At 40.4% G+C, this 27,174-nt stretch overlaps 1 protein-coding gene across 2 annotated transcripts in view; it reads right to left on the bottom strand.

Annotated features, from left to right (window-relative positions):
• The window catches only part of NRG3 (neuregulin 3), an 874,025-nt gene that overhangs the window by 204,246 nt on the left and 642,605 nt on the right, over positions 1–27,174 (bottom strand). For both annotated transcript variants that reach the window (XM_043551318.1, XM_007067242.3), the window contains exon 3: positions 9,391–9,464. In XM_043551318.1, the coding sequence (XP_043407253.1) occupies positions 9,391–9,464 (74 nt within the window). The remainder of the gene's footprint in view (positions 1–9,390; positions 9,465–27,174) is intronic.

Raw genomic sequence — 27,174 nt, 5'->3', positions numbered from 1 at the left:
TTCCACACGGTCTGTGGTAGACTCAGGAATGGAACCCAGATTTCCTGAATCCCAATACCTCAGTCTCGATACTAATCAGTGTTGCATCCCATCTAACTTTTCTGTCTGCTTGACTTCTTACCTTAATCTTTTTATTAAACTCTTCTCTGACTCTATGCAAAATACTGACGGAAGGCATTTACGGTGCTTGATGCTAGTTGTCCTGGTAAAAGTGGATGCTGTGGAGCTTTGACAAGTTCAAAGCAAAGTATAAGGAATTCCTCTTCTCCTTGGTGCTCTTTCTATTTTTTAGTCCTAGCTCTGCTAGGCTACCGTTCATTGGCAGAACTTGCACATATCTTCCAACAGAGTGCAGGCTCATCTATAACCATCATGCATTCTCCCCACAGAACATAAATTATACTGTATAACTCATCACTGATCGGATTAAAGTGATGCCAAACAGCCGATGTGCCATCTGTGAAGTGAGCTTATTGATTCTGAAGATACACGGTGCTTGGTCCTGCGTTTCACCACTGAAACCAACTGGAGCAGGATCAAGCCTCTGGTGATAATCTAGCATGATTGAAGTGGAAACAGGACTAGCATGGCCACAATAAGTTTAGAGAATGTCGTAGTTTGACTTTCAAGGATCAGTCATTTTTGTACTTCCTTATAGGCTACTTCCGTCGGTGGTATTATCACTCTGCCTGTTTGTTAAATATCAGAGCACTTCATCGCCTGTGTGGCACTCTCTACTGCTAGTACTACAAGCCTTCTCATAATCATGCAGAGGCTTGTATTAATTCATTGATAATCATCACCATCCTTCCAGCACAATGCTGTCACTATGCATCAGAATGTGAATTAATTTGGCTTTTTTCTTGCCAGTGTTGCTAGAGGATTTCTGGAAACTTTCAGAAGGATGGACTAAAATTTGAGTCATTAATGGCTGTCTGTTGGCCATTGTTATCCCAACATAACTGCACAAGGTGCCAGACAGAATTATTGTAAATCAATGCTTCCTGAGAAAATAAAGCCATTCCATTCCCTCCATTTACGTAGTGTGCTCAATACTGAGGCCTATTATGAAAGCACATGACAAGAAAGTGAAACATGCTGGCTCTTTCCTGAGCCATTTTAATGCAATGCCTGTGAAGACAGAGCAGTGACTCAGTACACAGACTAGTTCTGTCAATAGTATCATTGTTATTGCAGCTAACTGTATGCCCCGAAACTTCAAGCACTATCACCACCAAAGTTCGTCCTCTGAATTTCCTTCTTGGATTTTTCCAAGAGACTCCACCAAATCTTACGGTAGAAAAATAGCATCTGTTCTCTACAGGTGAATTTGCAGATTCAGATTTGTTCCTAATTCCTTGTCAGTATGGTCAAATACAATTTAAAACCAAAACAAGACCCTAAATCTGCCACCAGTCCTGATGGATGAGAGACCACTGCTACTGTGAGATCTAGCACCTATTTATTGACAACTGACCACTGGGTCACTAAGACTCTATTGGGTTAGTACTGGCATAGCTTTTAGAATGTAACTGGAATAGAAAGAAGACAACATACTCTGTTTAATATCTAAATTCAATGGGCTGCATTCCAATATCTGGTATCAGTTAGAAATAAGGGAGACTCGTAGGTTTTCGTCCAGGTATTCATGCTCTCGCTGGCTAAGATGCCGTAATATCACGACACCTTTGTGAAATCAATGCCATCTCAGTCAATACTGAAGCCTTTACTCTCTCAAGAGACTTGTATAAATCATAGAGATAAAGAAAAATGGCAGCACCATTCAGGCAGCTGAGTGGCTAATCTATAGATTAAGAAAGAAACTGATGTAACAAATGTGGATAACACTCTTCAGCTTAATCACTTTGGACAATGTGCTTTTTGCAATATCCCAAAATACCATCTCCAGTTGACCCATTTTGCTCATCTGTTTCCCTGAGCATCAAGAATTATGGCTGCTGCAGTGCTGAACCTCCCTGCTTTGAGGCCTGTAAATGTGATCTGTCATGTTACAGAAACAATTTCACCTTGTCCAGTCAAGCAGAATCAGAGAAGAGTTTACTAGGAAGGGACTAGGAGAGTGACATTGACAGTAAGATACCATGTTATACATGCATGTATGATTAGAAGTTAGAGTAGTTACCTCCAGAGAGGACCACCATACAAAAATAACCGGTTCCCAAATTTCACAGAAGTTATGCTTCCAGCTGTGACTTATATTCACTATCTTTCTCAGAAACAAAAAACTTGGAGTGGGCAAAAACAGAATCAGAAAAATTGTGAATTTGTTTTCAAAATTTCACGGAGAAAAAGTAGCGTTACAAAACCTCAGTACTTCTAAAGGTCTTTCTATTTACCAAAACACTGTATTGAACTGCCTCTTTATTCACACTGAAATCAACAGGAGGACTCGTGGGAGTAAATGCTCACCAGTGTGAGTAAGTGTTTCACAACTGGCTACCTTATGTAATATTGCACTATCTATTTATTCACAGCCATCTGTTGTGATCATTGTATAATGAACAGTAGACATGTCTCTCTGCAGCCACACGGGGGGAAAAAGATCCTTTAAGTGAAGGTGCACAACAAGGAAAGCAATATAAAGTTCCAGAGATTCTTTATGTAGGTGCAGGTCCCAAATCCCTTTACAAGCTGCCAACAAACAGAAAGTAGTTTGGTCTGAAAGCCCACATCTTTCCTTACAGATGATTTTTTCCCGGCCTTCTATTGTCTATGGCTTATAAGAAGATTTATTGATTAAAGTTTCTCTTCACTTGCTGGCTGGAATTTGTACAGTTTGATTTCTCCATTCTGCTTGCTTGCTTGTGGGGATTTATATACCACTAAAAGTCTCAAAGCTCCTTATCTCCATTGCTGTCCTTGCTCAGACTGGCCTCTCTCTGGAATAATCAGTTTTAAAAAGGAAAGCTGAGGAAGCAGATTTCTCTCTGCTCCCCAAAAGTATCTTCTTTCTCCCAAGTCTTCTCTCTCCATGGTCTTCCACTGACATGCAGTCTTCATTAGCTGCAAGCCTGACAGAATGCGGATGGGGATGCACACACAGAGAGAGAGAGAGACTGGACAAACCACTCCTTTTACTTATATATGACTCCCTCATAGTGAAAAGAAACTAGAAAACAACTCTTGGGGTTCCAAGCTTCACACTATCCAATCTTCCAGGATAGAGGTGAAGATGGAAAAAGGGGAAAAAATCCTTTCCAAGTTTTTAAATAATTTGGAGTCAAATTACAATCTAGTGTGATCTGGTGACAGTTTGCGGAGGTTGCCAATTTTCTAATCGCACAAAACCAAATACCCTTGCCCTGCCCCTTCTCCAAGGCCCCACCCTTTTTCAGATGCCCCAGCCCCTCCACAACCCCTGTCTGTTGCTCCCTCTCCCCCACCCTCACTCACTCACTCATTTTCACCAGGCTGGGGTAGGGGTGCAAGACAGAGTGAGCGCTCTGGCCAGGGGTGCAGGCTCCAGGATGGGGCCAGAAATAAGGATTCCAGGGTGTGGGAGGGGGCTCTGGGTTGGGTCAGGAGGTGGGGGTGCAGGCTCTGGGGTGGAGCAAGGGATGAGAGGTTTGGGGTGCAGGAGGGGCTCCAGGCTGGGGGGTGGAGTATGGGAGGGGGCTCTGGGCTGAGGCAGGCGGTTGGGGTGCAGGTGTGTTTGCAGGGTTTGGGCTCTGGGAGGGAGTTTGGGTGTGGGAGGGGACTCAGGGCTGGGGCAGGGGGTTGGGGTATGGGAGGGGGTGCAGGGAGCAGGTTCTGGATGGCAGTTACCTTAGAGGGCTCCCCAGAAGCAGTGAAGTATCTCTCTGGCTCCTAGGCGGAGGGGTGGCCAGGCGGCTCTGCATGGTGCCTGTTGCCTCTGCCCACGAGCGCCATTAGATGTGGTTCCTGGCCAACTGGAGCTGCGGAGCCGGTGCATGGGGCAGGGGTAGTGCACAGAGCCCTCCAGCCATCCCTCCGCCTAGGAGCCAGAGGGACATGTTGCCGCTTCCGGGAGCCACATGGAGCCAGGTAGGGAGAATGCCAGGCCTGCCAACTGGACTTTTAATGGCCTGGTCAGCAGCGCTGACCAGAGCCACTAGGGTCTCTTTTCAACTGGACGTTCTGGTCGAAAACCAGACACCTGGCAACTCTAAGTGTGCACTGGTTTCAATCTGGATTGGGTCATCAGAATAACTATCTACACATACTGTAATGTGCTCTTGTGATTATAGTAGAATTTCACAGACTGGATATAACTTTCTTGAAGCTAATCACTGAATGTGTGATTTAAAAACTACCATCACCACCACAACTGGGTCTTTTGAAGGAAGGAGAGAGAATTATAGCAATGCCTTTTGCCTTACTGCTGACTTTTCAAAATGTTTTGTTATAGTCACACGTTTTGCTCAGATTAGCCAATTAATTTAGATTCTGCTAGCACTTGTAGATGCAATATGTGGGGAAGAGCTTAAGGAGGCTTCCCCTTCACTTCCATGGTCTGTATAAAGGCCTGCAAAATTGTAACCTGCAGTCTATAGGTAGCTCCTTCCCTAGTCCCCCAGTGGTGCAGGACACCTCAGTGAGTGCAGGGGTGAAGCAGGACCCTGGCACACCCCATACACCACGAGCCAAACTGGCCAGCTACATGGTGGGGAAGTAAGCTGCACTTCACAATTGGGTGTTATAGCAGGTGCACATGCACTCCACACCTAGAAGCTCCAAGAGTCATTCTGCCCACTTTCCTCAGGGTTAGTGTAACTCTTTGCTAAGGGATATGCCTAAATGCACAATCTAGCCGCTAATGTGTAAGAACTTTTAGATAAAATCCAACATACTTGATTCAAATCCATATTTTTATTCAGTCTCATACATATTCCATGCAGCAACACTGTGAAAAACATTTGTTACAAATCTAAAACTTGTGCCAGAGCTACTGCAAGATTTGCTGGCATTTTCTATCCTTTCCTGTGAACCTGGCATGATTTATAGTTTCAGGTTTTCAGCTGAGCTTGATGGTTTGTTCAAACCTGAAACTCAAAATGAAGAGCAGATGTAAATCCCTGTGATCCAAAACCAAGGGAAATGTTTGGCACAAAAATGAAGCCTCTGTCTCTCCATCCATGGTTTGGGAACTTGATGATGAAAATGAAAGAAAAAACCTGCTGTTATCCATAAAAGCAATACAAGAGGCTTGATCTTAATGGTATTTGGAAACTGTTCTCTCGCTAGCTTTTTCACTTTCAGATTTGAGAAGCATGTTCGTCGTTCACATTTTTACCCTGCACATTAGTTTGGAGCACATCACCATAACCTTGTTTTGTGCTTGATGATGCTGATAGAAAAATCACTAAATGACACCTATAATGCACTGTCAGCTATGCTGTATTCAGTGTTATATTAGAGCTAGGTGTTGTTAGATACCCTGTTAGAGTCTCAGTTAGCTTACCTCCAAAACTGGTTTCAGAGTAGCAGCCATGTTAGTTTGTATCCGCAAAAAGAAAAGGAGTACTTGTGGCACCTTAGAGACTAACAAATTTATTTGAGCATAAGCTTTTGTGAGCTACAGCTCACTTCATCGGATGCATTCAGTGGAAAATACAGTGGGGAGATTTATATCCACAAAGAACATGAAACAATGGGTGTTACCATACACACTGTAAGGAGAGTGATCAGGTACAGTGAGTTATTACCAGCAGGAGAGCGGGGAGGAGAAAACCATTTTGTAGTGATAATCAAGGTGGGCCATTTCCAGCAGTTGACAAGAACGTCTGAGGAACAGTAAACAATAAACATGGGGAAATAGTTTTATTTTGTGTAATGACACATCCACTCCCAGTCTTTATTCAAGCCTAAGTTAATTGTATCCAGTTTGCAAATTAATTCCAATTCAGCAGTCTCTCATTGGAGTCTGTTTCTGAAGTTTTTTTGTTGAAGAATTGTCACTTTTAGGTCTGTAATCGAGTGACCAGAGAGATTGAAGTGTTCTCCGAATGGTTTTTGAATGTTATAATTCTTGACGTCTGATTTGTGTCCATTTATTCTTTTACGTAGAGACTGTCCAGTTTGGCCAATGTACATGGCAGAGGGGCATTGCTGGCACATGATGGCATATATCACATTGGTAGATGTGCAACTGAACGAGCCTCTGATAGTGTGGCTGATGTGATTAGGCCCTATGATGGTAAAACTGTAAAATTATAAGGTCCAAATATTTTTGTATTTTAATTTCTTTTTAAAGCAATTGAGGAACAATTTGGCTACCTGAGCTGAAAGACTATTGATTCTGAATTCCTCTCTTCTCTCCTGAGAAGGCAGTGTAGTTATGATTTCCCCTTTCCTCTCTTGGGCCTTGGCTTTTCAATATGTTCTGTCATATCCTGGTTATAGTGTTTCAACACACAGCTGGCACATCATATTAAATGCTCGTTCTCGTGGTAATACAGTTCTGGAGCCTTACAATTCCACCTCTTTAGCAGCAAAACTCTTGTTTTGCAAAATAAAAGTCTACAGAGTTCCTGTCTAAAAGGAGTCTCCTTTCCTACCAGGAAGGTGAAATTCTAAAGCTCCAGGACTGCCTCAGTGTGAAAGCACCTCGGCCCAGATTTTTAAAAGTATGTAAGTATTGCTGTGTTCTGTTGACAGAATTTAGACTCCAAAGTGGCTAAATCCTTTTTGAAAATGAGATTTAGGTTCCAAAATCAGTTAGGCATTGTGACACTGAGCACAGGAATGGCTAAATACCTTTAAAATCTGGGCCTTTGTCTTGTCTTTTACTACATGCATCCTGCGAATGTTATCATGAGGAGCAAGAAAATGCGTCCCCCACTTCCCGTTTGGATTTCCTCTCTTTCCACCCCCACCCTTAAAAATAAAAGCAAAACAAAATAAATACCCACAACTTCCTCATTGTCTTGTGATGCAATACCTTTAAAAATGGAGGAGGAAGGGGAACACTGTCTTTATATGGAGTTTTACATGGAACCTGATGACGAGAACAGGGGACAATACTTATAAGTCTACATGGAGAACTGGCAATCCAATGCTCAATGTTGTACTTCCCATGTGATGTGCCTTTTCTTGTCTGTTGTCAAATTCAGTAAAATCTCTAAAGTGATTCTACTTCTTTTTTTCCACATATCTGATCAGGATTTCTTTTTTAATACACACAGTTTGCTCCTGGGGCCCTCTCATCGCTTTGCAAGGCTGATTTGTGATGTCTGTCATGTACCTTAGGGGCACACTGTTTATATAACCCTACAACTTATTGCTAACAGAAATGTCAAGCCCACTTGCCCCACATCCACAAATCTAATCTTGTCCTGTCATTTCAAGGACTCCACCTGATCATTTTGGGTCAATGCAGCTCCTACTTCTAATCCTACTGGCCTCTGGGACACAAACATTTGATAACACATGTTTTATGGTTAACCCGTTTCACCTCAGTGACCCTTGAGACTTTTACTTTATGATATTATGTGTGGTGTGGCATTAGTCTTGAAAATGACATTGATATGGCCAAAGAAAATGACAAACTACAGATAAAATTTGCATACAGCTGCTCTGAGGGCTCATTTTGTGGACAGTAAGGCTCTGATCCTATAAACAGATGGCATTTTTTCTATAATGTAATTACCACAGAAGTGATTAAAACCCTTCCCTTCAGAGATGGGCCCAAGCCACAAAATTCAGCTCTGGATGCTATGGCAATTCATATCAGATGAGGATCTAGCTGCTTGCTTGTAAGTCAACACAGTAGTAGATTTCTAAACACAACCCATACTGAGCAAAATTAAATTATCCTTTATGATCAAGAAGAATCACAAGAAGATTTCAGCAGAGATTTAAAACACAGGATAGGCTCTGCTGGCTGCATAATTATTTTTAGTCAGTACCAACATAAGCCAACTGGAGTAACAGTTGCTCCCATGTTAATGGAAATAAGTATGAACAATCAACACAATGTCAAAAATCAACAGGAAAACATGCTTAAAGATCTGAGGAAACATTAGACACATTCAAAATATAAATTCTGTGTGGTGTTTGGCCTAACTGCACCTTTATGAGAATCTTTCCATTTACTTCATGGGGTTTGAATCATGTCTTGACAGGATTTCATTGCAATATCTCACCTCTAGCCCAGAAATACTAGACTACAGTCTTCTGATAGAACCAAGTCAAATAGGCATCACATCATCTTAATGTTAATAATTGATTTTTCTGCCCCTTGCTTTTAAAATCCATTGAACCTGCCTGCCTGACAGCTAGTGACCCTAATGCACACAACTTAGTGGGCTAGAATCAGTCTATTCATTGTAGACTATATTACTACAATTAAAGGGCAGGCTAAAAGAAAAGCTAGACCAAACACAAAGTAATCTATAATGTGAGTGAGCCAGACATACAATACTGCAGAGCAACAGGTATCTCTGGCAGCAGTCATCCAAATAGCCTTTTCGACACCTAGCAAAGGAAGAAAACAACAAAAATAACCAGCAACCACGAAAATAGACAGAAACAAGCATCATTTTAAAAAAATCACTCTGGAAATATATTACTTTTTCAAGGTACAAGAAAGTAATAAGGGATTGGACATGACCCTTTGTTTTATGCCTTTTTTATTTTTCTTAAAGAAAAAGCAGCTAAGAAAATTAAATGCATAATTTGGTGCTATTTGTTAAATGGGATCCCTTTTTAGGAAATATGCCTTGTTCTGCTAAGATATTTTACATACATTCTTATTCAAACAGAATGAAAATCAGTAACAAAACAAAAAAATGAACTTGTGCCCGTATGGTGCTTTTACATACAAGAGGAGGTGTAATATAGTGCTACATTCTGTCCATTTTGCTCATGGGAAGTAGAGCCTTACCCCACAAGTAAAGTAGAACTTCATGTGAGCCTGGGGACACATTCTTGTCCAAAATGTTTAAAAGAAATAAAGAGACCATATTTTCGCTAAATGTTTAATGTTGCACTTTAAGGAACATAAAATTTTGTACTTTTCAGTTCATTTTTTTTGTTCCTTTGGAATCATATTGTTTTACTAGTAGCACAAAACAAAAGCGTACAGAAAATAAAGGTTAGGATCCTTAGCTGGTTAATATAGACACGATTCCATCAAAATCAATGGAACTATTCCGATTTTGATCCAATATGTTTTATTGCTGTAGATCCCCCTTTTCTTTTTAAAATCGCTTATAGGGGTATGTACTTTTTTCCAGCAAAAATTACCTGATCAACAAGATTTATGAGTCTTATACTAAAGGGATACCATTCTTTAAAAGCAATTGAAATTGGCCATAATAGAATTCCAACAATAGGCAAAGGGTCATCTCTTATGGCAAGAGTTGCCTCCAGCATGTGATCAAGATAGTAGAAAAATATTTGACATACTTGGATCTGACAAGATTGAGTCGGTTTTCGGCAAAAATTGGTCACAGCGGACTCCTTGGTAGCCCTCTTTGCACCTGAGAAAAAGGGGATAAATGACAAACATACGCATGTGGAAGTAAAAAGTGAATTTCAAAACATCACATTAACTGGAAACATTGTTGGCAATGCTGCAAAGGACTTACATGTCTCTAATAATTTGAGCCATTACAGAAGCAGCTTATTGCTGTAAATAAATCGGGTGATATAAAATAGTCTCCATTTCAAGAAAGCTTCCTCTGAATAGTTCTTGACCATTTTATATCAAAAGAAACTGTTTAAATGTGATTTTCTTAACTTCAGTAAAAAAGCAATTATATGTAGTAAAATAAATCATCATTACATTTTGTTACAGGTTTATAGAGCCTCAGTCCTGTACCAGATGGAACATTTACAACTTCTCAGTCTTTGGTTGTCCTAATAAAGAGTGAATATTTATCTTGCCATTAATTTTAAGGTCCTTTCTTGCCATGCCTAAAGGGTAGCATGTCTTTAGGCAATATTTATCTCTCACCAATCTGGCGCACGTAAACCAAAATGTCCGCTGCCTCCACACACTTATTTATTTTATAGTCAGATTCTAATACTGTTATTCAGATGGAATAAGTCCTTACTCCACATTAATCCCATTGACTTCAGTGTGACTATTTGTGGAATAGGTTACTATTCAATTTGAATAAGGGTATCAGAATCCTGCTATGGCTAGTGTTATGCAGGAAGTCAGACTAGACAATCACAATGATCCCTTTTGACTTCAAAATCTAAGAATCTATTAATTGTGTTAACGATCTGGATTCTTCTCAACTGTGTTCAAACATGCTAAAATTTTGTAAGGTAGAATGCTATTGCTGAGTCACAAATAATTGAATAATGACCACTGTTCCTAAGAACAGAAGAGAGAGGACTCAGAGTATTTTTTTTTTAACCTCCAACCCTGAGGGACCAAAAAGTGACTCATGTAAGAGAACAACAGACTCTAACACCTTTACAAACACTGCACTCTTGAACTTGTTTATTTGGCACGCCTCCTATCCAAATTCCAAAATAACCCACAGAAGGGGTGCTGGTTTTCTACTGGTGGCAACATGTTCTATTAGCCTTTTGAAAATCATTTTTATTTGCCACTCTGACTGTCATTCTATGATAGTAAATGTAGTCATGTTACATAGTAAAAATACACATTTTAATAAATTGAAAATCTGTTCTCTGAAAGTTGCAAAATTTTATTTAGCATGGCCATATTCTACAAACACTCACCTCACTAGCTAGGGTGAGTCTTTGACGAGGCCCAGAGCAATGGAGACGCAACAGCTCCCAGTGGGACAGAGAGGGAAATCTCAGCCAGGAGCAGCTGGAGCAAACACTGTATATACTCCATCCACTGATTCCTCCTCCCTGTCCCCTCTTGATGGCCTTCAGTCTGTGGGGGTGTAAGAAAGAGGGGAAGGTGTTCCTTCTTTCTTTTTCCCTCTTCCCACATCCCCCTTCTTACCCATTCTGTTTGGGAAGTGGGGGAGACTATACCTCACATTGCATTAGGGGAATGGAGCCTGTCCCACCCTATTCTTGCTGCTGTTGGACAGGGGTTTGAGATGGGCCAGATGATTGGCTCTTGCCAGAGCAGGAGGGTGGTGGTTGGCTATTGCTTGGTGTTGAGGCAGATAGCCATTTTGGGGTCTCTGTTTCAGGACTATCCTTTCCCAGTCTTATCATGTATACTGGACATCCTGTGATTCTGGGTGGCTAGGCTGATCGCCACTCTTTCATTTGTGGTCTGGAAAGGATTTTTTCAATATGGCAAAATTGGCAATCTGTGGTGTGGCTTTTTTTTCTTGCACTTTCCATCCCAGAGGTCTGGTTTGGGGGTTTTATATACATTAGCTGGAACTTTGGGTGGCTACCATTATAGTTGGTGGGTTAGAAAAGGGTCCAATGGGCTTCTTGGGCACAATGGGACAGAGAGGGAAAACTCAGCCAGGAGCAGCTGGAGCAAACACTGTATATACTCCATCCACTGATTCCTCCTCCCTGTGAGGAGGAACAACATTGTGGTGAGCACAACATTGTGGTGAGGTGGTGTTTCATGCAGCGTGTGGCTCACCTCATCTCATGTGTCTTACCTCCTGCATATTGGAGAGGAAGGGTTGGGAGCCTGGTTAGACCTGAGGGTGTTGAGAGGGGGCATTGCCCTCATACCATTTTCAGGTTGGTAGAATCCAGGGCCATTGGTGCCCAATTGAAGTCCACACTGGAACAGCAATGCTTGGTAGTTTGAGAAGGTGGTGGTGGGGGCTCCCCATTGGATAATTGCTTTAATAAAGGTGCAGCCTCCACATATAATGATTCTATAGTGCACATTTCTCATTGTTTCTGTGTCAGGATTAATATGCAACTCCATTGGGCTCTGAGGAACAGAGAAGTGCAACACTCTTAACTTGATTGAATTTACAGGGACTAGCCATTTCATTTTCACTTTCCTGTGATATAACATATCAAATTATTCATGTATTTTCAATACTTTCTTAATTTAAAAATATATTGTTCATAGGCATATCACAGTGAGAATATACTGGTTTATTTAACACACATAAAAATAGCCTTAGAGAAAGTAAACAATATTTAAGAAGGAATTATTAGCTGTAGCTTATGTCTTACAAATTATTTAAAATGCTTAATTTAAGATTTGTCATGTTGCAAACTGCAATGAGACCTGATCTACAATGAATACTACACCAATCTTGAAACCTTTGCAGTCATGTCTCGTGGGACGGCAGAAAAAGTAGTAAGCATTTGCGGACCCACTTTATACTCTCATTTGACAGTTAGAGTAGTAAAAGATAATGAAACTTGATGATGTTGTGGCACCCTAATCCGTGCTAAAACAGCCACTGTGCTTCTAAACTGGTAGCTGTGCCCATCATCTTTGCTATGCCTGCATATAACACTCTTAATTGGCAGTATGCCTTTAAGAAAGTGACAAATGAAAGGTTCCATTTAAAAATCACACACGTCACATTAATAAGTTCAAATAAATCTAAATGAGCTGGCTGAATATTGCCAGCAAGCTGTGGAAATGATCAAAATTATATTTATGTCTGTATTTGAAAGCCATGACTAAGGAGAGAAATCTTGAAAATACTTAGATGAAATAGACTGTTCCAATGGTGACTATTTTATTATGTAACAAGCAAGGATTTGTTAAGCATGCCTTTATAAAAAAAAATGGAGGTGGCAGAAGAAATTGATTACACAGACCTAAAAGTACAGATCTGTATGTAAGACTCAGTTCACCAGAGCAGTTAGAACACACGCTAAACGCCATCCCTATTCAGCAAATCACTTAATGTATAGTCTAAGGAGCTTTGCTGTATATGAATGGACTTGAGCAAATGCTTAAGTGCTTTGGTGAATTAGGGCCTTACTAAACAACACCTAGTTCAGTTTTCATCTTGTGTTCCCTGAAGTAAACTAAGGAAATGAATTTATCTATTTTTGCATTCTAGATTTCATCCAAAGTAATTGTGTATGCCTAGAAATTAGAAGAAAACAAAAACAAAAATTGAAAATAGAATTACTTACATTCAGAATACTATGAAAAAAGAACAACAAGTAAAACTATCTGGCAAAGTATTGAAAATCTTGCAAATAATACTCGCAGTCCCTCTCCCTTCTTCTTTTAAAATAAGCATAATTTTGTTTAATTCAGGCAAGATTCAGCAGGTTAGCTGTTGCACCCTTCTTTTGGCAGTTTTCTTTCTCTACGATCATGTCCTCCAGGTCCTACATTATATTGTTATGGAGGTCACCCAAGATATTCACTGTGTGAAAATACAAGCGCGCTAAAAGGTTGTCAAAGTTTCTATTGCTAATCCTTTACAGCTAAAATATATTTCCCACTGTGGTATGAGTATCAGTTGTTTCCTCTGTATTCTCCCTTACATACTCACCCACATATGCATAAATGTTATAGGACAAAAGAGATACTCATGCTTATTCTCCTGTGTGGGCTACCTTCCCCATTTAATCGATTATTAAGATTAATATTAAATGATACTGAAATATATATGTCACTCAATGTTAGCACAGGAATTTGTTATAGATATTTCTCAAATATGTTACTCCCTCTACTATTATTGACTGAGAGGGCTTCATTTACTAATGTAATTCTAGTTATTTCTTAGTAATGGTGCAATATGCAAATACCTGAATTCCGAATGATAGCCATTATTAGACAAAGTGAAAGTATATTCTGAAAATCCTACCCTTAATCAGCTACTGCCCTCAGAAATCCCCATCTCTATGACCACAAGAAACATGTCTGTGTTAAACTGATTTCTGACCTTATCCCCCACCTAACCCAGGCACTGTAAACAAAGTAATTTGAAAAGAAGAATTACCCTGTGTGGAGGTAAGATGCATACCTAAGCTTTCCTAAAGGAAGGACCTAAAGAATCAAGGAGGAACAGGGAAAGATATTCTGAAGACTGTGTTTGAGAGATGTGGGAAAGGGGTCAGAAGTTGAGGCAGACATATTTATTTTAAGCATAGAAAAGGAGAATTTTGAAAATAGTATTCAGTCAAATCAAAGGAAATTTTAGCAGCCAATCAGAATGTGGAGGACAGAATACACATTTCTGTATAACAATTTAAGCATGCTCCCTGTTATGAAGTAATAACCATAGCTTGAGCCAAAGACATACATATGAGCATTAATGGGAATCTCTAAGAGGCAGTGCCAAAGGGCTGGACTTTTATAAACCAATGACAAGGTTATTACCTCATTAATTGGAAGCATCCTTATTTAAAAGAGTGAATTAGTAGTACATACTCCTAGTGAAAAGCAAAGGCTGAATATACCCAGGATAGCCAAGCCAGCGTAAGCTTCCTCATACCTTCAAAAGTATCAAAAACAACACACTCAGCAGTAGTCTTAATGAGAAAAAAACCACGTGAGAATTTCTGCTGGATATGGTATATCACATTAATTAATTTCACGACAGCACTTATAGCCATTACATCATGGAAACCTAAACAGTAGTAGTTATAATGGGATATGTATTTATTCGCAAAGCCAAGAATCACAAATCTAGGTGAGGAAATATCCCGGTCGTCTATAAGATTTGATCAATGTTTTATTCACCACACAGAATATCTCATCTCTGGCTTGAGAGAACATGAATTAAGTAGAATAAATAAGATGTAGCGAACTACAATTCTATGCAGCCATTGGGTTGTGCCAAAGAAATCTACCCTGGGTTAGGACATAAACCAGAAAGCATAGTTTCCTATTTTGCACATAGTCTGAAAGCTAGAATCCCCTGTTGCTACTACTTTAAGAAATGGGGTGAAATCCTGGCCCTGGATTTCACCATTGACTTCAGTGGGGCCAATATTTAAGGGATTAAGAAAGGGAAAGGGTTTCTAAAACAGTTAGGACTGATAGAGTGCTGTAAGAATTTGACTCATTATAACAGATTGCATACCCATATTTTTGGCTGTGGGTGGCTTTTTCTGAGATGATAGCATTGTATCATGAGTGATTTGTATGAGCAATGCTAAGTTATGTCAAAATCTGTGAAGGAGTTAGCACTCATAAAATTAGGTTTACACCCACTACCATCCTTACAGAACTACAACATAAATATACTATTTAAACTCCAAATCAGATAATTATTATAGCTGGCTTGCCAGAAATTATAGGGGTCTCATCACAAAGTGTATATCAAGCAGGGTGGATGGAAATGGCATGTTTCCTTTCATGAGACTGCAGAAACATCTCGTCATTGTGATACAGATGCTCACTCAAGTCTCAGAATTAATGAGATTCTTTTATAAAGGGCTCATGTAACCAAATTTAACAAGCAAATTGTTAAAAGAAAAAAGTATTGTTTTTCTTAATTGTGGGAATGAGCGTGGGCATTGGGCTGTGGGAGCTCAGATAGCAGACAGTCTGTTCTCGCTGTGTATGTATGGCAGAAAGCAAGAGAAATGAAAAGAAGTAGGAGGAAGGGTGACAGCACCAAAAACAATAACAGTTATGAGAGAGTGCCACCATAGCAATGAAGGATGCTGACCTGGGTTAATCCTCTCTCTTGATCTTAATATCAGACCACAGTATATATAATTGAATAAAGACACGGAGTAAGTCTTATTCTCTTCCTGAGAGGAAACTTTGGGCTTTAACGAGAAGTTACAAAAAAACCATCAGTTTTCAAATAAGGCTGCTGTTGCAGTTGGGCCAGGTTTGCGGCATTACTGTCCATCCTCCCTAGCTGGAACCATATTTGTAAATGTGTTTCTTGCTAGCATGGAGACATCACGCTTCCCTGGCCAGTGTAGGTAGGGCTGAACTCTTTTATAAATCAGCTTATAACATGCTATAGCTAAGTGAGACATAGCATTTAATTCACTGTGTACAGCTAAATCAAGGTTGCAGGCATCCAGTTGTGATACATTCTGTGAGACAGGGATGAATGGCAAAGTTACCAACATCCCCCACTCCATCAAAGGACACAGAGCCAGCTAGGGTCAGAAAAATGAGCAGGGCTTGGCAGAGAGGGGCAGGGCTCAGAGTTCCCAAGAGATACGCTGATTTAATGCACCATCTGAGCAGGTTCCAAAGGCCTCAGACAAAAACTAAAGCTGTTCTTTACAGTAGCAATACTGCCCTTTTCCAGCAGCGAATAACTCCCTTGTGATACTATTCCTACAGATGTCAGCTGTGCAAACTGTAGAGTCTTCACCAAAGGGGCGAATCAAGACTCTAGTTGATTGCACAATCTCAGGAATCAGTTTGTCATAGTTAGACCCTTTCTACACTTGCCAGAGGAACCATGGACCAGATTAACCTGTATGACTCAGCTGCTTTCTACCATGCCAACGATGCAAAATAGCCATACGCTCCGGCTAAACAGTCAGTTAAACTGAATGTATGGAGCTCCGATGTCACTAGAACAGCACAAAGAAGCCAGAGTGCACCAGTGAATCTGGGCCCAGGATAAGACCTTGGTCACAAGACCCACATTTTAACATGACTTAGCATCAAGAAAAACAAGGAACAAAAAAAGAAGCCCACATACCAACGGGGTAAATAACTACAACAAATAGAACTGCTGTCGGCTGGCTTCTTAAGTAGCAGAATATGCTAGTCACAGGGTCTCAACAAATTTGGTGGATTTGTTACTTTACTAACACTAAAGAGTGTTTTTCTTCACATAACTAATTTTCAGAAACATACTCTGCCATGATTCATATGCAGTACTCAAAAATTTAGTGAATCAGTTCAATGAACCAAATTACAACAGGAAAAAACCTGCCATAGGCAATAGCATTTTGTTTGTTTAGAACTTTTACCTCTTCTAGTGTTTCTCATTATTGACAAAATAAACTCTCTTGAAGCTTTCCTCAGAGTCAATCCCTTCCACCAGTGCCTCATTGTGGATGGTCCAGGGAATTCCCCACCACACAGTCTGTAGGTTAAACATGTTTGGTTTTTTATGAATGTCAATCTCTTGACATTGCTGGCAGACAAACAAATTCTAAAGTTAGTTACTATGGTCTCGGTGGTGCACACAGAAAAATCACAGATGAACATGACACATTTGAAAAAAAAACAGAAGAGTTCTGTAGGGAGACTGATGAAGAGACAATACTTTGGGAGCACCAGCCCTTCCTGACTTTATGGTGGATGTTATTCAGCAGGTGACCAAGATAGGCAGGCTGCTTTGCATCTGCCAACATGAAAGGGAAGCCCATTTTTCCTACAGCTACTCCAGTGGCAGGAACAGGAATTGATACACTGCCTCTACACCACTGGAAAGTCTCGGTGATGAGCCTCTTGTGGCCAGATACCTCACCTGTAGGGCTACTCTGCATTGTAACTGCAGTACAAAATGGCCACATCATGGTGCAAACTATAACCCTGTATCTGTAGAGAAGAACAGATAAAGTCTGCAAGAAAGAGTTACTTGGTATGGTTTTGTTTGAAGAGACTTCAGTGTTTTAGGGTTTTTCTATACACAGGAAAATTTACCAGCATAACAATAGCAGTATAATTCTACTGCTATAGATATTCTGGTATAACTACCTGTGTAGACACACTGATCCCAGAATAAGAGTGCTTTTCTAGGCCAATACATTTCCTCATGTAGACAAGCCCTTCTCAAGGGAAGCAGAGTGTTATAGTGAACCGAACACTAGCCTGGGATTCAGGATACCATTGCCAGCTCTGCCACTGGCCTGCTGGGTAAACTTAGGCAAGTCATTTCACTGCTCCCTGTCTCAGTTTCCCCATTTGTAAAATGAGGATGATGATACTGACCTCCATTGTAACATGCTTTGAGATCTACTGATGGAATTGTAGTTGCTACTCTACACCAGCCATATGAAAGAAGAAGATGATCTACTGATTAAAAGTGCTACATCAGAGGTAGATATTCTTATTATTTTTGTGTTGTGAATGTGGACACAATGCTGTCCTGCTTGATGTCATTACGTAGTTTAAATAAACAGACCTGAAGTGGGGTGTGTTTGTGTGTGTGTTGCGCATGCATGTGTGTTTTCTTATTGCTTGAATTGCTATTGATTTTGGCCCGGGGGAGTGGGAGGGAGAGATATATATTGTGAATTACTTTGTTTGCTGGGTTTGAGAATAGAAACATTGCTGACCTTGTTGAAGTTTTGTATGAATGTAGTACATAGTTGCTACATTTGTACCCAAGATGAGAGAGGGGAACACAAAGTCAACAGCCCATTAGAGCTCAGTCAAATTATCTAAATATATAGTTTATTTATAGGATTCCAATTACTGTGTTTCTGAAGGGCCTATCTTCCTTCAGGTCTGCCTTTGGCCACTTAGGGCCAGCTCCTCAGCTAGCGTAAGTTAGCATAGCTCCATTGCCATCAGCTGAGCTCCACTGATTTACGCCAGCTGAGGATCTGGACCCTAGTCTAGCTAACATTTGCACAGGTAAAATACATTAGTCGTATTTTACATTATATACATGAATATAGTATTTGAGTCTACTATATTTCTAATAATGTCTTTAACATTCCTTTTTTTTCTCTTTGAGTACTGAGAAGGTGTTATTGGAAGATTGCTCATATACTCTGTGTATTCTTTTATGTTTGGGTACCATTTTGTCACCCCTCTGGTTCAAAGTATAATGAGGCTGTTAGAGGAAATAGTGAACTGCAGACTGCAGTGCATCCAGCCTGCGGATGACACACGGCTCTATGTCTCTATTTATTCAGACTCAGATGGTGCGGTTGACTAGCTCTTTCAGGGTCTAATGGAGATTGTGGTTTGGATGACAGCCAGCTGGATAAAGCTCAACCCAGACAAAACTGAAGTAATCTTGGCTGGAAGCAATTGAAGAAAATGGAGTTGAGATCAGCCGCCTTCATTGAGGGAGCTTTCCCACCTTTCTGTTATTTAAGTTCACAATCACTACTTCGTGGCTGGATGTCAACATCTCAGCAGCAGCCCAGTTCCCTTCCCCCACCCCACCTCCATTTGTTCTTGGCAGGAAAGCTGTAACTACACCGTGTCTTTGGACCCGGCTACATCATGGCAGCTAAGTTCACTTGAGGCATTCAACCTAACCGCTCCTTGGGTTAAACAGGAGGCAAACGAGGCAGATGACCCAAGAACTCACTTAACTCTTTGACTTGACACAGCACAATTTTGACAACTTTCAAGGCACGCTGCCAAGCTTATTCTACATTCCAGCCTTCCTTTGAGATAATGGAGGTGAAAATAAGTGGGGTGAAATGATTGTGTGGAGATCTTTCTCTGTATTTCTGCAGTACTGCACGGGAGGGAATACCTATTATACAGGAGCCCCATTTGATTTGTTTTTGCATGTGGTTTTATATACAATTATTTCCACATTCTCTTTGAACACAGGATATACATATTTTAAACAGATATGTGGTTGTGATAATCAGGGTCCAGGCACCCCAAAGGAGAACAGAAGGTTTAACCGCCCCTCAAATGAGCAGTTGAACCATCTGATTGCATGCTGTGTTATTGTACCACAAAAGTGTATTGAGGAAAATCTTTTATGAAAGCTTGTAATGTTCAGAACTGGATAGCCACAGTCTATGTACATATTGCATGACGACTCTGAATGTATGTATTTGTGTACTTAGAAACAATGCTCATAAACTTTAGCTCCACTTCACAGCAGGGCAGTGAGCAGTCAGGCATGGAGGGGCACCTCCCAAGTCAGTAGTTTATCCAAAACCAACTTCAATTGCCCACTCATTGTCTAGCCCAGGAAAGGACGGGGTGAACCATTAAACTTAATGAAATGAACATCCCAGCTATCAAGTCAAGAGGGCACTTCCCCAGTTTGAATAGCCATGAGTTGCCATGCCAGGAAAATAGAAAAAACTAAGGGAAAAAAAAAGGAAAAAGCCTTTTTAAAAAGAGCCTTGAAGCCGAGGTTTTCATCCAGAAACTGAGGGACAGCCTCCGGGTGGGAAGCTGTCCAGGAATGGTAGATTCCCCCCTATATCTAAGGGCATATGCGGGAAACCGTTCAAAGGCAATAGGTAACTTGGATGAGAAAAGGGATTTTATCTAATCGGCAAGTGTAAAGCCTGAGGTTGTGTCTTAATGTTTATTTATTGCATTACTTGTGTATGTTTGCTTTCCCCTTACTATTTCATCTTGGAATCTGTGGCTTTTCTATTAAAAAGGCTTTACTCTGGTTTCCTGCCTTCAGAGGAAACAAACCACGGGGAATGGTCCAAGTGTCCGATAGCTAAGAACTCAGGGAGGACAGATTTGGGGATACTCGGGACTATAGGGGTCATTGGTATCCCCCTATAAGGAGTAACCCAGCTGATGAGATCTTATGGTTATGGGCTGGCATCTGAACCACAGCTACACAGCATGACGGTCACTAATCTTACAGGGCCGTCAGTGACAGGCCTCCTTACTGGGCTGGGTGATCCCCAAAACATCACAGTGGTGCATTTTAGCTAATCAAGGACTCTCAATCTTATATTAAATGTATTGGCAGTGTGCCATTACACGTCCATTAATGAAATTACTATATTTTTCTGAAATATTAAGAAATAAAGACAAGACAGTAAGATTCTTACATAATTTTGTTTTGATGGGGAAAAAAACTTATTTGTTTTGTTTAGATTTTTTTTTTTAAAGTCAGATAATCTCTGATTGTGAACTCTCCCTAGAAGAGAGAACAGTCTCTTGTTCCCAGCAGAATGAAACTGCAAAAAGGTACGTATTCTGAAGATAGCAGCTAGCCCTAACAAAGAGACATTACTTGTTAAATGGCATATTTTGCCACCCTTACTCACATTGGACGTACTACTAAAGTGCCACAATGATTTCAACATGCTACTCCAATGTGATCAGCAGCAGCAGAATCAGTTTTAAAAAGATTTCAGTAGAATCTGGTTATGAATGTGTGAAAATTGGCAAAAGGACTTTTGATTTTTACAAAACTAGATGCTGAACTTCAGCAAATGGTCACTGATGCCAAATTCCAACACTTGAATTAGTCTAGATTTAGAGACCATTTACTAGATCAGTTCAGATGCTTCTATGTTTAGTTATGTTGGGTATAAAATTATACGGTTTACTTTAAGAAAAAAATGTAATTAAGGAATTACATCAGAGTACATCTGTATACTATCCAAACTACAATATATAGCTTTTTGTAGGACTGAGAGATTAGTATTAGATATCCAATAATAACTAGTGTGCTCCTATGAAACTCCCATGCACAAGGTCTGGTCAAATACCTATTAAAATAACTAAAAAGACTCCCATTGATTTCAGTGGTTTGGGATAAGGCCAATAAAACAAATGCACATCTATCAACTAATTTGCCCGGTACTGACGGAAGACTTACTGGTCTGTAATTGCCAGGATCTAGAGCCCTTCTTAAATATTGGCGTTACATTAGCTATCTTCCAGGCATTGGGTACAGTAGCTGATTTAAAGGACAGGTTACAAACCACAGTTAATAGCTGGCTGTAGCGCCGCCAGCCACCGGTGCTCCAGGCAGTGTAGTAAAGGGGCAGAGAGGGTTCGATAGAGGGCAGGAGAGTTCGAGGGGGTGGTCAGGGGCCGGGGGTGTGGATAGGAGTCAGGGCGGTCAGAGGGTGGGAAACAGGGGGATTGAATGGGGGCAGGGGTCCTGGGAGGGCAGTCAGGAATGAGTGGGGGGTTGGATGGGGCGGTGGGGGGCAGTCAGGGGCGGAGGGTCTGGGGGCAGTCAGGGGACAGGGAACAGGGGGGTTGGATGTGTTAGGAGTCCCGGGGGGGGGGAGGGGGGACACATTGTCAGAGGGCAAGAAGCAGGGGGGATCCGATAGGGGTCAGAGGGCGGGCCATGCCTGGCTGTTTGGGGAGGCACAGCCTCCCCTAACCGGACCTCTGTACAATTTTGGAAACCCGATGTGGCCCTCAGGCCAAAAAGTTTGCCCACTCCTGTCATAGAGCATCTCTACAAATAAAAAAGTACAATATAACATCAATGTCAGTAAGAGCTATGGCATTAGTATACAAAGGTCTGATTTTAGGATTTTTCAAGAATCTGCCACAAGGACAGACTCCCACCTTTTTTGTTTACAGGAATATACTTTTGCTGTTATGTACGGTAATATTACAATGCTACCAAATGGACATTATCAACTTAAAAATCACTCATCTCTCATTTTCCTCATAAGAGGTACTATTCTGAAAAGTAACTTGAGCAACTAATCCTGTTTATTTTGTGTATTGTGGGTCCAATACCCACTGAAGTCAATATAAACCCTTTTGTTGGATTCAAAAGACATTCGATTAGGTATTTTCATCTGTTATACTTAGAATCATAGAATATCAGGGTTGGAAGGGACCTCAGGAGGTCATGTAGTCCAACCCCCTGCTCAAAGCAGGACCAATCCCCAACTAAATCATCCCAGCCAGGGCTTTGTCAAGCTGGACTTTAGAAACCTCTAAGGAAGGAGATTCCACCACCTCCCTTACATGGCTTTGATTAGCAATGAGGGCCTCTGAATATTTTTTAAAAAATGTATTTATTCTCCAAAACCCATTAGACAGGGGAGCTCTGTAATCCCTCTGACACTGATGGGGAAACCAAGGCACAGAGAGACTAAATGTCCTGCCCACAGTCATACAGGAAGGCTGTGGTAGAGCAGGGAATTGAACATCTCTCTCCCAAATCCCAGGTTAGCCTCCTGAATGACTGGATTATCCTTCCTCTCTTGCTCTGTACACAATGCTTCTCTTTCTGTCTTTCCCACAAGGATAGGGGTGAGACAAATAGAAAATATGTTTGTGAAACCATAAAAGCTGGCCGGGGCAGTACCTGAAACTACGTTAATTTTTCAAATTGACTAGATCTCAAATTGATGGTGCTCCCTTAAGGAAAGGCTTCATTCTTTTGGTTGGATGTACAGCTTTCAGTATGCACAGCCCACAAAGTGCACTGCTGGCCTGAAGAGTGTTTAAGTAACGTGCTTCCAGACTATCCCTCCACTCTATAAAAGATCCCTTTTCTCTATAGCATGAAACACAAACTGCTTGTATTCACTTTCAAGACCTTTCATGGCCAATTCCCACTGCACATATTGCTCATTCGTTGGCGAGCTGTTGATGTTTGCCTCTAATCAGTTCAGGATGCCAGCCTCCATTTTACACTTGTTAGATTTTCAGACAAGGAACTTTGTGTTTTCTCCCTGTAGTGAGGGGGCGTGGACTCCCTCCGAATCTGACTGACTGGTGCTCCACCCTGCCTGAGGGCCTGAGACCCTAGAGTGTTTGGTGCTCTGCCCTGCCCAAGGCCAGAGCCGTGGACTACTTGCTCCTTGTCCCTGCCTAGAGGGCCAGGGCCTCAAAGACTGCTAATTCCCCAGTAAGCACTGCCAGTAGCAAGGGAGTGTGGCCTCCTTCCAAGACTGATGGAGAGGAATGGCCACAATCTCCTACACTCCCATACTCCCTAGCACACTTGGGAAGTGTTCCTTGTAAACATCCGCAAAGCCACCTCAGTATTCATGTTCAAATTCCACCTTAAAACTCTCCTTTGCCACGCTGCCTACAAAAACACCTGAGAACGGTTAAGCTGCTGATGTGCAGAGACTAGTGCCTGTCATGCTGACCAATACTGCCTCATTGTTTACTTGTACTCTCCCAGCTGTGAACATTTGTTTTGTCCTGTCTCGTACTTAGACTATAAACTCTTTAAGGCACAAATTTTCTCATTGTTCTGTGTTGGTATAGAACATCACACAATGAAGTTCTGGCCCATGACTAATATTCCTAGGTGCTATGGTAATATAAATAATAATTAATAATACACAATAATAATAATAGACAATGGGAATGGTGCCTGTGTTCCTTTAACCCTAAAATTATTATTTGTATACTGAGAAACAAACTCAGTGGCACAGTGATCTCATCTATTGCTGGATATTCATTTTTTGCTATCAAATTTCTCATAAGATGAAAGATATCCCTGCAGAGAGGGCCAGCACTTATGCCCTATTTTGGGGATTTAAGTGTATAGGCTTTAGGCTGGCCATCTGAACAAGGAGTTAATTTCACCTCAAGAAGTCATGAAAGTGCATGATTGTGAACCCTGATGAATGAAGTCCTTCCTTAGTCCTCTGAACAGGTACAATTGGGGGAAGCAAGAGGACAAGATTCCCCACACTACTCTTCCATTATGTCTCACCCCTATTTTGAAATGGTGATCTACATAGGTACCTATGTAATCCAGGCTCAATATCCATTAAATTCTTAGCGTGTCTTATGAGACTGACAAACGTGTCACATTAGGTTATTCTATTACATTAATTTTGGGGTGGGGGGGAAATGAAGTGTTGTTCAGTCAGGGTGCCTAGATTACAGGATGGGTGACTATGACTAGTTCACACATTTATAAATTATTATAAATAACCAAATAAAAAGATTGATAATTAATGCCAAATGAGATGGTATTTCAGGATAGCTCAGCATGATACTTAAGCATCTGAGTTGCTCAACTGAAGTCAATAGGGCTATTCACATTAGTTGTCCTATTAAAATCAATGTGATTACTTACATGCTTAAAATTAGGCAGCTGCTCAAGTAACTTGCAGAATGGGGATATTACATCCATCTATAGGAGATTCTCTGTGACCATCAACTCATTTATTGTATGAACTGAATGCCGATTAGCTGGTTAAAAAAACCTCAAAACAAAAACAAAACTAAACTTTCGGTTCCTGATGAACTAGGTTGGATTTTGAACTAGTGACCTAGAAATGAAAGACTCCACATACTATATCCAAGCTCTGGAACCACCTCATGCTGTGATTTCAAGGTATGAATTCCTTTTCACTCTATCCTTTCTTTTCCATCAGATATTTTATCAATGAAAACTCTAATTTCACAGTCTGAGAGGAAAAAAATGTAATGATTTTTTGACATTGCCTCCGCTCTGCTGCAGAATGCTCTTTCTGGAAGACTACACTCAAGCACTATCAATGCAGAAACTATAGCAGATTAAAATGATTAGAAAAGAAGACATGACATAGGTCAGCTGGGATGTATAGTAATTGGTAGTAGTGAAGTGAGGATGAAAAGAAAAAGTTCAATAATTAGAGAGTGGTAATTTAGTGTGCTGTCAAGCAGAAGACTTCAAAATGAATAGAACTGAATTTATCTGCTACAAAAACATGACTGGAAATATGAAAATTAAAAGTATCACAGACAGAACTGGGCACTTGGCAAGTCATCATAAAAAAATGAATGAAATGGGGAAGTATATGCCAAGACTGGATAGTATTTAAAATGTCAACAATAAGTTATCTGTAGAAGAAATGGTAAGAGCTGTGTGAACAAACTAGCCAACTTCAGGAAGATCAGTTATTAGCTCACAATACATCTCAATAGATAAATAGGTTAAAAAGGGCAACATCATTGCAACACGTCATTCTGAAATAAAAGCTAGGAATTGAAAGGGAAATGAAAGAACAAACAGCTAGCTAATAACTACCGATTGTGAACACCTTGTCCATAAAGAAAGCGCCTGAGGACTTGACTTGACTACAAAACTATATCACAACATGATTCCAAAGGTGTAATTAACTGACACAGTGTTAACTGTGACTTTGCAGGCAGTATAGGCAAGGACAAATCATATTCAGCTTTATGTTAGTTACTCATGGATAACTCCTGGTCCCAGTAGGTTTTTCACCATGACAAGCTGACATGACATTGAATGTGTCTTGCCCTTGTCTACATTCACTGCAAAGTCATGGACAGCATCATGTTAGCTAATTTTATTCTTCTTGGCTATATTCTAATATGATAAAATGTTGTACAGAAAACAGGCATTGAGTAGTCTTATTCATTTAAACAGGTAATACATAGTGTGCTGCTGATTTAATTTTCATTATTCTGATAGTTTTCCTGAGGTAACTCTTTGTACCAGTTAGTCTGACCATGTAGCAAAATAATCAACTATCTATCTGTTAGAGACAGTTGGGAGTTTTTCAATGAAAAATTTCTTTCATTGGAAAATACTGATTCGTTAAAACCAAAAACAGTTTGCAGGAAAGGGTCAGTTTCAATAAATATTCCAATTAAATTTTTTTTTTCAAGTTTTGAAGTTGATATTTTCTCAAGAAAAAAGTTCATTTTTTGTGTAACGCAAACTTTGTTTAGAAATAAGTTGAAGTAAAAAATGTAAAAAAAAAATAATAAAGGTTAAAATTGAAACAAAATGGTTCAAAATTATTGGAATGAAATGTTTAAAAGGACACATTCTTGAAAATTCTCAGAGGAAACAGTATTCCTATCCCAACCAGCTCCAGAAGATAGTTCTATTTAGGTAATCCTTTAATTATAATATAATAATTATGCAAGCAGAATAAGCAACTCTCCTCCACCTTCTCATTCTGTTGGGCAGGAAGAGTGTAGGTATGAGGAACTTTGGATGAACCATCTCATGTCTTTTCTTCTTAGTTTGATGGTGGGCATATAAAACACTGAAAATCCAATACCCACTTGTTGAGAATTAAAACCTGATTCAATGCCAGTCAAGAGACAGCTGCAACTATTGGCCCAGAACAAAAAGTAAGCTGTGACTTTGTATCAGAAAGTCTGTTTGTAATTATGAAAGGTCTGCACCAAAACAAAGTTGAAGTCATCTTTCTTCACTATGAGATCTACTGTATATAACTTACTAAGAGCCAAATCCTGAGGTCCTTATTCAGGGAAACATCAAGCGAAGTCAGAATAAAGATTAGGCAAAAACTGAGTTGGGATTTAGCCATAAGTATGTTAGTGCCAGAAAAGAAATAAGACACATCTGATGAAATTTACAGGACACATGCACAAAATTCAAGCCGAAGAAATATTTACCGTGATTTAGATATCCTCACTGTCAATGTTCCTTCTAATTTTTAACAGGCCGTGTGTGCAAAAAATTTCTTCTGTGCAAATTTTTGTGCTTCTGTGCAAATTTTTGTGCATGCGGTGTTTCCCTGTGTGCGCGGAGTTTAGGATCTGTGTACGCGTGCACACGCGCACAGCTTAGAGGGAACAGTGCTCACAGTGACCAAAAGCTAAAAGAATTTGAGTAGATATGGGCAAGGCATAGCATGTAATCCTCAGAGACACAATTCCCTCTCTGGTTCTCCTTTGATGCAGGGGGCAAAAATTTACTGCTGACCTATACCAGCCGTAAATTGCAACTTCCTACTCTCTGTGCTATC

The sequence above is a fragment of the Chelonia mydas genome, chromosome 7, assembly GCF_015237465.2.
Source record: "Chelonia mydas isolate rCheMyd1 chromosome 7, rCheMyd1.pri.v2, whole genome shotgun sequence".
Taxonomy (NCBI): Eukaryota; Metazoa; Chordata; order Testudines; family Cheloniidae; genus Chelonia; species Chelonia mydas.
The sequence above is the reverse complement of the archived record's forward strand: the minus strand, read 5'-3'. Positions and strand labels throughout refer to the sequence as shown.